The sequence below is a fragment of the Necator americanus genome, chromosome I, assembly GCF_031761385.1.
Source record: "Necator americanus strain Aroian chromosome I, whole genome shotgun sequence".
Lineage (NCBI taxonomy): Eukaryota > Metazoa > Nematoda > Chromadorea > Rhabditida > Ancylostomatidae > Necator > Necator americanus.
Window position 1 is genome coordinate 19,274,975 of NC_087371.1, and position 15,380 is coordinate 19,290,354.

The 15,380-nt window shown below is 39.7% G+C and overlaps 5 protein-coding genes across 8 annotated transcripts in view; all 5 read right to left on the reverse strand.

The window, feature by feature from the left end:
• The window catches only part of RB195_006180 (uncharacterized protein), a gene marked incomplete at both ends in the record, with an annotated part of 41,479 nt that extends 35,849 nt beyond the window's left edge, over nt 1–5,630 (reverse strand). For 2 of the 3 annotated variants that reach the window (XM_064179112.1, XM_064179110.1), the window contains 5 exons: nt 2,915–3,021; nt 3,096–3,216; nt 3,610–3,663; nt 4,570–4,718; nt 5,551–5,630. In XM_064179112.1, coding sequence (XP_064036098.1) covers nt 2,915–3,021; nt 3,096–3,216; nt 3,610–3,663; nt 4,570–4,718; nt 5,551–5,630 — 511 coding nt within the window. The remainder of the gene's footprint in view (nt 1–2,914; nt 3,022–3,095; nt 3,217–3,609; nt 3,664–4,569; nt 4,719–5,550) is intronic. The other variant, XM_064179111.1, reaches the window with a different exon arrangement.
• Nucleotides 5,631–10,144: 4,514 nt separating this feature from the next.
• Nucleotides 10,145–10,528, reverse strand: RB195_006181 (uncharacterized protein; the record flags this gene model as incomplete). The annotated part of the gene is made up of 1 exon (XM_064179113.1): nt 10,145–10,528. One exon carries the CDS (start codon nt 10,526–10,528, stop codon nt 10,145–10,147), a length of 384 nt encoding a protein of 127 aa, XP_064036100.1.
• On the reverse strand, nt 10,336–10,728 carry RB195_006182 (uncharacterized protein; the record flags this gene model as incomplete). The annotated part of the gene is made up of 1 exon (XM_064179114.1): nt 10,336–10,728. The coding sequence occupies one exon, from the start codon at nt 10,726–10,728 to the stop codon at nt 10,336–10,338; it is 393 nt and encodes a 130-aa protein (XP_064036101.1).
• A 1,802-nt stretch (nt 10,729–12,530) lies between these two features.
• On the reverse strand, nt 12,531–13,028 carry RB195_006183 (uncharacterized protein; the record flags this gene model as incomplete). The annotated part of the gene is made up of 1 exon (XM_064179116.1): nt 12,531–13,028. The coding sequence occupies one exon, from the start codon at nt 13,026–13,028 to the stop codon at nt 12,531–12,533; it is 498 nt and encodes a 165-aa protein (XP_064036102.1).
• Nucleotides 13,029–13,845: 817 nt separating this feature from the next.
• Nucleotides 13,846–14,760, reverse strand: RB195_006184 (uncharacterized protein; the record flags this gene model as incomplete). Of its 2 annotated transcripts, none has more annotated exons than XM_064179117.1 (1): nt 13,846–14,760. In XM_064179117.1, the coding sequence occupies one exon, from the start codon at nt 14,758–14,760 to the stop codon at nt 13,846–13,848; it is 915 nt and encodes a 304-aa protein (XP_064036103.1). The 2 variants fall into 2 exon arrangements, with proteins under 2 accessions (XP_064036103.1, XP_064036104.1); XM_064179118.1 differs by having other exon boundaries at nt 13,846–14,496.
• Between the last annotated feature and the right edge of the window lie 620 nt (nt 14,761–15,380).

Sequence of the window (15,380 nt, forward strand, 5' to 3'; positions counted from 1 at the left end):
AGCTGCGTTAAGAAGCGCAGTTGCGCACGTGCTTCATGTTGTTTTGACCCCACTATACCTCCCTCATTCAGTCTACTTCCCGGACACGGCTCCTACAAACTACCATTTGTTCCCGTCACTACAGAATCATATGAAAGAAAAACATTTCGTCAACTTGGACCATCTCAAAACGGAACTGGAAAAGTTTTTCTATGAGTAAACGACCAGACTTTTATGCACATGGTATAAAAATATTACCAAAACAATTGCAATACATACTCGACAAGAACGGTTCATATATATATATATATATATATATATATATATATATATATATATATATATATATATATATATATATATATATATATATATATACGTATATATATATATATATATATATATATATATATATATATATATTCTGCTTAAAAGAAATAAATTAAAGAATAAAAATGTGGAAAAAAATCCTTCTCAAAAGTTCACAACCTAATGTTTCGAATGCTTTATTAGTTAGAAGTTACCCATACCCTCGGTATTTACATTCAGACGCAATTACCACCTAATATTTGTATGTTTCGTAGGAGCACCAATCACCCTGAATTTTTGTTGATATGTTCGTTGTAGAAGGCCTCACTTTTAGAAACCCTATAGATTCTGAATCTTTCACAACGAAGAATTTATGTAGGTTTTTTTTTGCCACATTCTGGGCCATAAACCAGTCAATGTCGCTACATCGAATAGAATACATAGAATGTTGAACTGTAAGTAACGCGATAGGTATGTGGTACAGCTGCCCAAAGCGTATCACGAGATTGAAGTCGTACGGCCATCTCAGCAAAAACGCAGAGGTCGGATAGTAGATTACAGAAACTTTGGCCTAGTTCATTTCTCGCCTTGAAAAAATGATCGCTTTAGTCCCTGTGAGGTACGTTAAAATGCAAACTCTTGTACGCGAGCCGGTCCGCTCCGAAGCCTATTCATTGGTTTTACTTGAACTTTGAGGTTGGTGAGGAGGTTTCATTAATCTTCGACCGTTCGAGCGTGCACAAAGGTGGTGCTTAGCAACTGATTTCGCGCAAAAGAACGCCGTCTTCCACGCCGCTTTTTTAAAACGATAATTGGGGAAAGATGAGTGGAGCAACGTTAGCTTCCGTAATCTACAATCTGAACTGTATATGATATGATGCCTTTAATGAGTTGAATGAAAATGTTAGTTTTGGTTCACAAATAATGGCTAATTTACTCGTTGTAATGGTAGCTAGCATCTATCAGATACGCATAGTTGGCCTCGATGCTCACTCTAAAAGCATGATCTAGACTATTAGTGAACAACTAGATATGTGATCAACTTCGGTTAAGAATACAATTTTGCTGGCATCATTTTCAAAGGCCAAATACACTGCTCTTTATCAACCGTTGAAAGGCGTTATTTTGTATTTACAAGATGCAATACTCACTTCCAAAATTAAAAAAAAAATTGGTGAGACTCTTTTGTACAACTAATTAACACTTTGACCACACCACGAAAGGGAGGATTCAATTAAGAACGACCAAGAGAAAGATGTATAGTAAGAGAAAGGATTACTTGAAGTTTACTATCTCATAGGCCTTTGTTTCCCGTTCACTATTTTAGAGAACACACATAAAATACACACATACTCTGCACTGTCACTAGATTGATTGCTGAAATATGTCAGAGTCTAAATTTAAAAAAAAAATCACTGCGAGACATTCGCAATCGACATCGAAACAGCTCCTGAATTACTGACATTAAAAGAAGTGTAGAAGGTGCAAGGCACTAATTCAACAACTTTTTGTGTGAATAAAACATGAGGCTTCCTTCCGTCAACCAAGAAAAACAAATTTCTTCAGCTAATCGAATTACATGAAACATTTTATATTATAGAATTTCAAGTTTGTTACTGTGTCAAATCCCGTATTTCTTATTAATGGAAAGCAGTCCCACCGATAAGGTCTGTAAGGTTCACGTACGAGCACCACAACAAGAAGAAATTCATGTTTTTTTTTCTTTTTTTTCAAATGTTATTCATGGAGAACCAGAAAACTCTAACTGTATGTTTCAAAGCTTACGTCAGGCAAATTTTGGTGCAATACTTGAGTCATCAGCTGTTACAAACATTTAAAAAAAAAAAGAATTTTATAGGAAAATGCTACAAAAAGAAAGGAAAGAAAAAGTTGAGAAAGTTCACCAGCAACACAATCTCAAATGAACTGATTCGAAACAAACAGCTTGGAGCTGGTCCATTTAAAAAAAGTCGACGATTTGTGGTTAGCAAGATATATAGATATAGAAAATTATGCTGGAAGATGGGAAATTTTGGAAAGTACTACTTTTCGTAACGGGAAATGAAAAAAGAAATTTGTCGTGGCATAGCTAATACATTTACAAAGCAAAAATAACTCATTATTGTCACAGGTGCAGAAGACCAACTCACGCGCAAGATCAAATACCAAACAATAATGAATCGTTTGACGTTTCCAGATAAAGCTCCGCAAATAGTTTTCAGATGTTTTTTACATGCTGCTTTTATTTCACAACATTTTATGCTATATTTTGCAAATAGATTAACGTTTCAGCAATTCACCTTTCTCCACGTGGTATATCTTCAAAACAACTGAAAGTTGCAAATCGTTTCGATTATGATGCAATGCAGTACACTATGTGTAATATACAGTAACTGCCCTCAGTAGTCTAATCTTATACGTTGAAAGGCTGGACAGCAAAACCTCTCAAAAAAAAAATGTAACTATAATTAGATTATATATATCATGTCGTAAAGGAACTCAATGAATTGAAATAGGCTATGCTTTCTTTCCTAGCTATCTCTTGTATTTCTTCTTAGACGCGCATGGTTACTTCGTATTAAAACAAGGTTGGTGGATCAAAAGTAAAACTTTCAGACACACTCACCTCTTATCCACTCAACAACACAAGTTAATGCAGAGTCGACAAGAGCTATATGTGAGAGAGGGTCCAACCGCTCCACTACTTTCAACATTTCGCCGAATGCATACTCCCTAAAACGCAAATTTGCCAGTGAAGTAAAAGGAAAAACGAAAATGAATAGAGAAATCAAGAGAACTACACCAACTTTTCACATGGATCTTGTGAACGAGTAGCCTGAATGATGTGAGGCAGATTGGCTGCGTCGCGAGGAGCTTCTATCCAGTCTGCTAAACCACTCAAATGAAATCGGCGCCCCATTACAGTTCCTTAACAGTGAGCAACTTCTTAGAGTGCTTCTAAACTCTCTACAGAGCTAAAGTGCTATAATAAACAAAGTTTTTCATTTACAACTTTTTGTTATAGAAAACACGCAACAGTCCGCATCTAGGAAATTACGTAGCTTTTTTTTGGAATTTTAAATGAGTGTATTGAAAAGAAACTCCTTCAGAGAGTTTTGTCTAAAGTTTGCATGTTAAATTACGTGACGATTCCATAAAGTAAATAAAAATCTAACAAAAGCACATATTTACTTCGAAGTGGGGACATAGAGCGCCAGAAGAGAAACGCAAGCTGCAGCCGCTTACTTTTGAAATGCAACTGGTTTCATTCCGTTGGGAAGAGAAAACGAGGAGAAATGTAAAGTAAACAAATAGCATTACCTAATTCTCTCATATCGTTGACGTCATCATCCAAAGAAAGGTGGTAGTCATAGCCTTAACATCAAAAATCACAATTATTAATATTATTTATTACATGAGGACTATTAGAAACCCAACACAAAGCTTTAAATTAATAATATTAGGAATATTATTAGGTTATTAAGTTCCGCCGTTTTTTTTTTCTTATTTCTGTATTCCGCATGTCATTAAATATGAAATATCAAGTTGAGGAAAATGAGGATTTTCGACACCTCCATCTTTATGCTTTCAATCAAAGTTCTAACGCCACAAAAGCTGCTCGCCAGTAATGATTCGACAAAGAAATCGTTGTTTGTGTCCAGGAGTTGCAGGGTTAGGAAGCAAACCAGCGGAGATTGTGGCTCGTTGATTTTTGTTGTCGACACTTAAAGCATGCGGGACACATGCTCCATACTTTTGAACCTCTCCCAAAGAGTGAAGATGTTCCTCTGCAGCAGTGTGAGAGCATTGCATTTTCTCTGCCAACCCCCTTGTCGTTTGACGCGAATTTTCGTGCAGAAGTTGGTTTAGTCGTTCTTCACCCAACTCAACTGGACGCCAGAACGAGGTGCGTCTTTGAGGTCAGATATTCCATTTTTGAACTTGGCATAGCAATCACGAGCGGTTCTCTCAGCTGTGGTACCATCTACATACACAGCACAAATGTCGCGATCAGCTTTTGTGGCATTAGAACCTTGATTAAAATCAAAAAGAATGAGGTGTCGAAAATGCTCATTTTTCTCAAATTGACATTCCATTTTAATTATCCGAAAACTAATATAAATTAGCTTGAGCAAAAAGTAAAACTTAGATTCCGATAGAACAAAACATCCTCTTTCGAATGGCATAAAACATTATGCCACAAATATTTAATGACATGCGGAATATTAAAATTAAAAAAACAGAGGGAACTTATTTTCCAACCTAATAGAATGAACTCACTCGTTCTGCCGGAAAGCATGCTTTGTGCAGAAGATGCAAGAGCTCTAAAGATGTTACGGCTGTTCTTGGTGTTGGTTGCTAAACGAAGGAGGGTATCGTTATCCAGTTCGGATTCTGCTTTTCGAGTAATCTTGAAAACACGCGAAACCCTGAAGAAGATGGAGTTAGTGATAATATATGTGGAATAGATATGCATGGAGAATCTTTATAGATCGTTCCCGACACAGTCTAGCAAGAATGAAACGGGTTGATGATCTGATTCTTATGACAGAGACTCGAATCACAGCTAAAATCAAAGAAACAGAACTATGACGTTAGCTAATGAAGCAAACAACATGCAGTCATTATCCGATTTAGCTCAAAATCCCTGAGAATCACGTCATAATTGCAATTTTTTTGGATATGGAACAGGAGACAAAGGATGAAATGCAGCTAAATACACAAGCGAGTTAATTAGTATGTTTTGTAGGAATGGAAGAAATACGCTCTCGTAGAAACAGAACTTATTTCCACTCCTATGGTAAAAGCAGTGTTAAAGTATTTCGAAAGATGATTAGCGTAGGTAACTGCAAATCAACCTCGTAACATTGAGCGTGGAAATTTTAGAGGTGAAGAAAAGGAAACAACGATAGGGCATGAATACGTGCACAAAGTTTATGCAAGCAAATGCTTCTTGCGGGATAAAATTCAGAGCAAAGTTGAGCTGAGAAACGGGCAAAGTCAAGACATTTTTGCGGTTGACGGTGAAAAACCACAACAATCAAGCAATAACCGACATCAAAGTGAGATATACCCCACTAGTTCAAGAACTGTAAAAGATAACATACGGATTCGGGTAGACATAGATTTTTGACAAAAAACATGTTACAACGGCTCGGATCATGGGATAGTAAAAGCGCAAGTCTTTGACATCAACTGCACTTCAAAAAAATACCAACGAACAACGTCACAACAAGAAAAAAAAAGGAAAGTGGATCTTACTTAGTCCACACAGTCGCCAGCGCTATAAAGTACGTAACAAATACGAGTAATATCAACTGCTGAAGGCGAAGTAGAATCATGCGGTATTTCTCCACCGCATAACACTAACAAAAACTATTAAATGAAAGTCACTCTCGCTTCCATCTCTTTCTGACAAGTGTGCTTTCCAAATAGTTACCGTTACAACTCTTATCCGTCTGCTTAAACAAATCGCCTATGAAAAAAATATGCCAGCGCATAAACGCAAAGCACACAACCACGGAGAACCCGGAAGTAGACAGAGCCAGCAACAAGAAAGACCGGGATAGAGTCATCTGCGTGACTTGCACTCGAAACGCGTCAAGCTGCCATGGATAGCGCAAAGTAAGCCACAGCAACTTTGGGGCTGGGTGTGGTGCTCTGTCGGACTCGTGGGTAAGGTGGGACGGTGCGGTCGCTTTTTCATGAGAAATGGAAGTTTGTTTTTTTTTGGATGGCTGTAGTAAGCTGATCGTTTATCAGAGAATAGGGGTTTTCTAAAGGTCGCACAATGTTGGCCATCTTGAATGAAGCGAACGGTATCATCTCATAAATAGTTCGATCTTCTGTATGTTGGGGATAGATGAATAAATGAATGGGTTTTCATGAATTATAACCTTGGAGGAGGGGTCCTTGCTTAAACTTACTTTAAAGGTTGCTAGAAAATTTACTTTCCTCTCAGTCGTAGAGTAAGCTTTGAAGAGTCCAGCATAGTTATTTCAGCAAAGTTAATATAATGGTAGTGAAAAATGAACAAATTCGGGGTATCTTCCCTCACGAGTTAAGGAAAGGCAACAACGCAACAGAAAAGGAAGGAATGCAGAAATTAGACAGCATACGTGAGCCAGTGTCAACACTGATTCAAAATATACCGAGCTGGAAACTGTAGTCCAGAGGAGTATTGTTCGTCACAGATAAGTGAATCTTAGAAGAGATCTATTGAAAATATGCCAAAAAATGGGAAGTGTAATGAATGAAGAAGAGTATATTTTAGATTTTTTCAAACTTAATTTAAACAACTTAGGTTTAAAGGCATCACCCCACGAATCTGAGGTGGTGCAGATTTCAGGTGGAGTATTCGTATACGGGATGGGAGACTACGGAGAGGGGGGTGACTCCGTCCATTTCTTCCTAATTGCCGTAAAAAACGGCCCGGAAGATGCGGCGCCGCACAAGACTGGCGCGCTCCAATCGAACCTCTTGTACAAAATGGTGCGCCAAAAGGAATGAAGCCGTATCTTCCGGGCCGTTTTTTACGGCAATTAGGAAGAAATGGACGGAATCACCCCCCTCTCCGTAGTCTCCCATCCTGTATACGAATATTCCACCTGAAATCTCCACCACCTCAGATTCGTGGGGTGATGCCTTTAAAATACCGCGCTATTTGCGAGATGATCCAGTTATCATGCAACGTAATAACTGACACGTGTGTGTGTCGGTGTGTGCGTGTGCCGGTGTGTGTGTGTGTGTGTGTGTGTGTGTGTGTGTGTGTGTGTGTGTGTGTGTGTGTGTGTGTGTGTGTGTGTGTGTGTGTGTGTGTGTGTGTGTCGGTGTGCGTGTGTCGGTGTGTGTGTGTCGGTTTGTGTTTGCCTGTTCAAAGCCGTGACCACGGGCGCTTTGCTTTACACCCTATATGACTCCTCCGTGTGTTCATTTCCTTCTTCGATCGCCTCAAGTTGGTAGCATGCCGCTCTCAGAAAGTGGAAACAGGCATGCAAACGGTTCCTTAAATACTAGCCAACAATTTTCATGATCTGATATGGAACTTATCTTTATCAGTGCGATGATGTCGTTCACGTCATTTTATGTTAAAACATCATTTTGTGACAACTTTTGTTTGAATGCAGGAAAAAAAACCATATTTTGAGTAATACTTTTAAATTTTGTCTATGATATATCGGTAAGGAGCGATTGAAGCTGAAGTTTGAATTCTATATTCTCAATTCTTATTCGTCAATACTACATTTGGATATTCTCTAAATGTAGAACCTACGCGTTTAGAAAGAAGACCGTGAAATCTTTCGCCTTTATTTACAACCACTCTGAACGTCCAGCTAAACCCGGACTTCAGACTTTCAGTGGTGTTCGCTTTGCTCTCCACCACTGATTAGTGAAAATAAATTAATAATGGTGACATTTCTTAGAAAAATAAGAATTGTGATTTTCTAACAATGTTTTCTTCTTTTTCTTAAAGGAAATTTAGGCTAAAGATTCATTGTTTTCTTTGTAAACGCGTCAGTTTTACATTTGGAGAACGTAAAAGCTTCACCTTTAAGCACCCTTTCGATACCAATGTAATATATACACGACTTGGAATCGTTACTCAAAGTATAAGTTTCCCTCTTGTTTCCCTCAACCGTTATCACAGAATGATGGTTCACATAAAATGAAGTGAATGACATCATCATACTGATAAAGATAGCATTCCACATCAGATCATGTAAACAGTTGGCTACTACATAAGCAACAGCTAGTATTCATGCTTCAACTTTCTGAAGAACGGAGGAGTCGTAGAGGTGAAAAGCAACACGGAAGGTGGATACGACTATGAAACTTTTGCAGCGCCCCATCTACCTTTTGCGACATGCACACGAAAATACTGCGCGATACTTCTACACCACGACACATGAATTCGACGCTGTGGCACCCGTATACCCCATATTACAGCTATCTGGCGCCGGCGCATCAATCCGACGCCGATGGACCGCACCCCCTTTTCGAATTTCGTGATTGAAACACACACACAACACACACACACACGTGACAGAATAAGCCCATTATTATATACCAGTCTGAATGTCCGGCTAAAGCCGGACTTCAGACTTTCTGGTGTGTTTGCCTCGCTCGCCTTCACTGATCGACAAAAACTAATATTACTGCCTTTTTTGTGAAATTAGAATTGTATATCTCTAACAATCTCTCTTCATCTTTTTATTATAATTGAAAGCGAAAAATTTCATAACCTTCTTTCAAAGCGGGTCAGTTCTACATTTGGAGAACATCAAAACTTCACTTTCAAATATTCCCTAGCAATATATTATAGAGAAAATTTAAAAGCATTACTCAAAATATGAGTCCTATTTCCCTCCAAGAGTTATCAACGAATGATGTTTAAGCACAAAATGACGTGAAAGACTTTATCCAACCGATAAAGATAACGTTCCACGTCAGACCACATAAACAACTTGCTACTACTTAAGCAGCCGTTTGCATGCGGGTTTCCACTTTCTGAGAATGACATGCTACCAACTTGAGATGAACGAAGAAGTAAATAGACACGCGGAGGAGCCGTAACGGTGAAAAGCAAAGCACCCGGCGACCACGGCCATAAAACGGCTGCAACCATCTATCTTTTGCGTCATGCACATGAAGTTATTGCGCACCATTTTGTAGCGGGACCCATCGCACCCGCTTCTATAGGTATCTAGTGCCGGCGCACCAATCTGATGCCGGGTGGACCTGTCGCACCCCGTTTTTCGAATTTCGTGACACACAGACAAACAAACAAACATACATACATACATACATACATACATACATACATACATACATACATACATACATACATACATACATACATACATACATACATACATACATACATACATACATACATACATACATACATACATACATACATACATACATACATACATACATACATACATACATACATACATACATACATACATACATACATACATACATACATACATACATACATACATACATACATACATACATACATACATACATACATACATACATACATACATACATACATACATACATACATACATACATACATACATACATACATACATACATACATACATACATACATACATACATACATACATACATACATACATACATACATACATACATACATACATACATACATACATACGGACTAAGTTCGTTATTATATCACCAGTCTGAATGTCCTTCAGACTTTCGGTGGTTTTAGCTTCGCTCCCCTTGACTGATCAACGAAAGTTAATAGTAGTGGTGTTTTCTCTAAAATTAGATTTGTGTTTTTTTTAAAAAACGCTTTCCTTCTCTTCTTTGTATTATAAATTAAGGCGAAGGATTACGGAGTTTCCCTGCTAAACGCGTCAATTCTACATTTGGAGAATATTCGATTGGTATTCCTCCTGATTTCCCCCAATAGTTATCACAGAATGATGTTTTAACATAAAATGACGTGAAAGACATCATCTAAATGATAAAAATAACGTTTTACGTCAGATCACATAAACATCTTGCTATGTGAGTGGGTGACTAGAGACTTTAGGGTATTTTATAACCCTATTTGAACAGACCAAAAAAAGGTGGTTCAGTGGAATGTCTCTATTATGTGAGTACAGGTGAGTAGCACAATTGTCAACAATAGGATTGGATGAAAAAGTGGGCAGAGCGTAGTCTGCCGCACTCTTTGACCGTACAAGTCGTAATCCCCTAGCATAACCATGACCGCGAACGGTCCTTTATACCACGCCCCTTATACATCATCGGGGTCAATGATATTGCCGCGAGCGACAACAGCACAGAGTAATAATTTACGAAACAAATTCTACTTCAACAAATGGTTTTCTTCGTACGGCTGGACTGTTGCGGAGTTTTGTGGAGTGGCGTGGGTGGCGGGCTGACGTTGGGTTAGTGGATTGCTGATGGTGTCTTGAGAATTCGCCTTGGTGCAGGTGTGTTGATGACGGCTTGTGGCTTGCTGATGACGATGACGGCGTTGACGGTTGGCGAGAGTACTTACTTCTTGTATGGCCGCTTCGTGGGTGGCTGCGGTCTTTTGGAGGAGCAAAGCAGAAAATTGTGGCCAAGGCCACAACTTCCACGCTTCACTCCACATGTGTCCTCGTGTGCCACTTTTAGGCAGAGGAGGCACAGGTTCAGCTTTGTCGCTTGTGCTGTTTTGGAGATTGGATCCGGGAACCGTGGACATCTCCCGGAATGGTGATTGTCACGATTCTCGTCCACAGTGCAAAATAGGCAGCTGGACTTCGGAGCAGTCCTTTCCAGAAGCGTTTGGCAGGCCTTTTCAAGACTGTCGAGGCGGGGGAGCAGATGATGCAATAGTGTAGCGATGTCGCATCTGTCCAGATCGTCCAGGGCGGAGAGCATAGCATCAGCGAAAGAAGACATGATTTTGTGTTTCTTTGATGCTTTTTGCTACTATTTATACGTGTTCAGATGGTCCGTATCTTGAACCCGCCTTCAACGAATAGCCTAGATGTAAGTTTCACTGCTATTGATGGTGCGCCAAAGTGCTTTTGAGTGCGTAATAAAAAAGTTGCAATTGACTGCGGGCACCCGAGAAGGTACATCGTTGTAATTGGAGTACTTTGTCCAAGACGATGATATCTTTGAGAGAGCTGACCGGGATAATATGCTTTTGTTCATTGTGCATACATGTATGGACATAACTGATAACATGTGTATGAAAGAGATAATGAGCTGATATTAACTTTGTACATTTTCTCATATTGAAACACGAGATCAAACCCGTAGCGTGTACGCCACTGTGAAATACAAAGTTTGCACCATATTATTCGCGGCACTTTTGATCTTTCTGATCTATTTTTGCGCGGTCTAAATCCGCTGTGGTAGCCCACAAGCGGGCGACTCGAGAGGACCAGAGGATTGGCTACAGTGGCAGCTATTTAATCGGTAAGCCAACTCAATCCAATTTTGGTTGATCGTCAGCTGATCGAGGGATCGGTTGACGATTGATCGGCTCCTTGCCGCGCAGCAAAGGTATCGGCCAGGGCCGGGAATTGTGCCAGAGGGGACACATTGTAAGTATGAACAAGCTGCGATTGCAATCCTGCTTGCATATGCGAACAACCAAAGGCGTTTTTGGTCACTTGCTCCGGGTGATAGAACGTACCTAGGCGTACCTAGGAATTGATAATGTTGCTAGATCTACTTCTTTACACAATTTGTACCATTCGTCGCATATCTTTTGATCGAGTGGAGTTCTCCAGTCCACTTTTGAATCAAAGATTTCTCGCATCATGGACATCAGTCTAACCATGAGCGGTCCTGTGAGACCTATTGGGTCGTAAATGGAATTAATTTGGCTCACGACATCTCTCATAGTTAATTTTTTATTGTGAACAAACTTTGTTCTCACAGTAAAGTTGCCTGTTATAGTATTGTAATCAACTCCTAGTATTTTCATTGATTCAAATTGGAGTTTGTCGGAATATGGAATTCTTGAATTTACTTCTTCAGAATTTGAGATATACTCGCGTAGATTCATCCCTATCTTGCTGAAGAGATACTTTGATTCCTTGTACTTTCTTACAGCTTCAGGAACCGATTCTGCTTGCAAAAGTATATTATCCACATACAAATTTTTGGCAATTTCTGTGGATAGTTCCGAGTTTTGGGATTCCAAATAGGACAGAATCGCTATGTTTAGTATACTCGGACAAGCTGTAACGCCAAAAGGCAACCTTCTAAATCTATATTCGACGACGTTATCTTTTGTTCGTGGGTGATTGAAATTCCGAAACCACAGGAATCTGCATAGATCCTTGTATCAATCGAATTTGTGTGAAGGCAGATTCAATGTCACACATTAAGAAGATCTTCTTGAGCGTTGAGGAGGTAAGAATGTCGTGTATTCTGTTAACGAAGGATTCCCCTTTTCGAATGACGTCGTTCAGGCTGAGGTGGCCTCTTCGTTTAGACGAAGCATCAAAGACTATCCTTAACCTTTTTCTTTGGTTTCCATACCCCTGTATGTGGCATATAATATATTTCAGCCGCATAACGGTCTGCTGTGTCGAAGGTCTCTACGATCCCTTCACTGACATATTTGTTCACAAGATCGCAGTACCATTGCTTTTGTTCAGGATTACACAAGAGGATGTTTTGTAAGGATTCTAACCTTCTTATAGCTACTGAGTAGTTATTTTCCAACTGGATTACATTTTCTTTCAGCGGAAAGGGAGCTGTGATGATGTTGTTTCAAATGAGATCAATTTCGAGTATTCCTCGAAATATCTTTGAACTTTTTCGTCTCCCTGGGTTTCTTCCGGCATGATACCGAGGCCGTCCAACTCAAACATTTTCTGTAAGAGTTCCGTGTTTTCTGAAATTCCTGTCAGGCTGTGACATACTGTGTTAGCGGTTTCACTTACTTTGCTGATTCCTCGACCATAAATTGTGGGTCCAAAAACCGTTTTTGCTATATGAAAACCAGATGGTGTTCGGATTCCGTTTGCTGGATCCGTAACTAAATCGTGGTAGTAGTCCAGTCCAACGAGAATGTGTGGATTTTGATGTTCACCACGAAGCTTTGAATTTGCTAATTGCTTTGAATTTGCTGGTTTGGTCTGTATGGTCATGCAAATTTCTTCTCCGAAAGCAGTTCCTAGTTTTACCGGAACCTTATGGCTTTCGAAACACTCGATATGGCCGCCAATTCCGGACATGGCGCAGATTTCGTGTTCTTGGGTAGACCGAGCTGTTGTGGAAGATTTTCTACGATTACTGTTTTTTGTGCCCCAGAATCGAAGAAAAATAGCACTTTTTCATATGTCTGTTTAGCAGTCATCAATATTAGTTGTTTGCTAGTTTGACTGTGTTGAATGGAGTTTTCCTTGATCTGTGGGGGTTCCACAGACACCTGAGTGTTTATTGGTTTGAACCTTTGTGGAATATTTCGATTGTTTTATTCTCTATTTTGCCAGCTGTGTTGCCTTTGCTGGTTTTGGCCAACACGAACAAATTTGGGTTTCGCTGTTGTTTTGGCTGAGTTGCTCTGTCTTAAAGCAGAGGCTCATATGGTGTTTTTGTCCGCACTTTAGTCAGTCTGATCTTTGGCAATCAAAGCTGCTATGATTAGGGGAGCAACATTTCCAACAGCGATTCTGCTCCTTAAGCATCTTGCGGCGAATGCTTTGATCCGTGACCGTTCGGCACTGCATTGATACATGATTGTCCTTATGACAGAACAAGCAGTTACGATTAGTCCTTAAGTTGTCATGATTGGTCTTTGATGGGATGGCCTTGTTGATATGTTTATGGCCAAGTCTGCTTTCGACGTAGGCTTTTGCAGTGATCTCTGTTTTTAAGAGATTCATGAGGTCATCAACTGTTTGCCGGTCTTGTGATTGACTGGCCACTAATACAGATTTTATGATGTCTTCAGGGAATTTAGATAAGATTGTTTCACACCACATTGGGTCGCAGGTTTTCCCTACATGATATCCTGCAGAAATCATTTGGTTGGTCAGCATTCTTATTTGATCAAATGTTGCAGAGCAGATGTCTGCGGAATTGTTTGCCACACTCATACTGACCAATTTTTTTGACTATTTGTGATCTATTAGACTGGTGATTGGAGTAATTCTCCTGTAAAGTTTTGATCAACCAATTGTAATTTTCAGGAATGAGTTTTATCCCTTTGATGGCTGTTTGCGCTCGACCCTTTAAACTTTCTTTGAGTAGGAGTATCTTTTGCATAATGTCCAGTTCTTCACTGTTATGGACAAGGGCTTCAAAAATGGCCCAGTATTCTGGGAAGTCGTCAGAATTCCCGTAAAATTTTGGTAGTGTGGCTTGTGGAGGTTTTATTGACCTCAGCGTCCTTTTGGCTGTGCCACTATTGCATGTGGATGCTGAATTTGATGTGTCTTGCGAGCAAGATGGCATTGTGGTGTCTCTCACGCAATTTTCGGTTGTATTATCAATTTCACCATCCCCTTCTTCGTTTTCTTCATTGTTGACATTACTGTCTCTTTGGAGCTTTAGGGACATGTATCCCAGTTTGATTTCCATATTTTCGCGCATATTTTTTGTTTCATCAAGGCGCGCTGTTAGCATGAATGTTAGGTCGTTTGCTTCAGCTATCGCAGATTGTAACTGCGATTCTTCCTCTATTTGTTCAATTTCAATCATCAAATCCTTCCTTTCGGACTTGTTTTTGCAGTTTTTATACTCATCTCTAACCTCGTTATATAATTCTTGGAGGTTTTCTCTTGCTTCTTTTATTTGCCTTATGCTACTTTGTAAAAGTGCTGTTTCTGATCTGCATTTCTGATAAGTTTCCTCATCTATTGCTGAGTACTCAACCTGTTTAGTGTACTCCCTGTAACGGGATACTAAAGTTTTTAGCGTCGTTGCGCTGAGAACTATTGGTGTTCTGTGAAAATGCAGTGCCATTTCTTTCTTTATGCACGTGCAAATGCGATAAACTTCGCTTGACCTACTGTAGTTTTTGACAGAGGTGTGATCAACTGTTTCTTGACAGTGATCTGCGTTTCAGTTACGTTTGTAAGGGAACGACTTTTTGCCCAATTACTGGGATGAATCTGATGCGATTCACTGTCTTTGGTTTGACCGTATACGTTGCTCAATGAACTAGTCTCTTTCTCCTGGCCTCAAAGATGTTACTCTTTGACGCGGGAGAGTAATGGCTTGTTTTAGCCGATGCACCAAACTATGTGAGTGGGTGACTAGAGACTTTAGGGTATTTTATAACCCTATTTGAACAGACCAAAAAGAGGTGGTTCAGTGGAATGTCTTTATTATGTGAGTACAGGTGAGTAGAACAATTGTCAGCAATAGAATTGGATGAAAAGGTGGGCAGAGCGTAGTCTGCCGCACTCTTTGACCGTACAAGTCGTAATCCTCTAGCATAACCATGACCGCGAACGGTCCTTTATACCACGCCCCTTATACATCATAGGGGTCGATGATACTTGCTACTATTTAAGCAGCCGTTTGCATGCGTGTTTCCACTTCTTGAAGACGGCATGCTACAAACTTGAGGCGAACAAAAA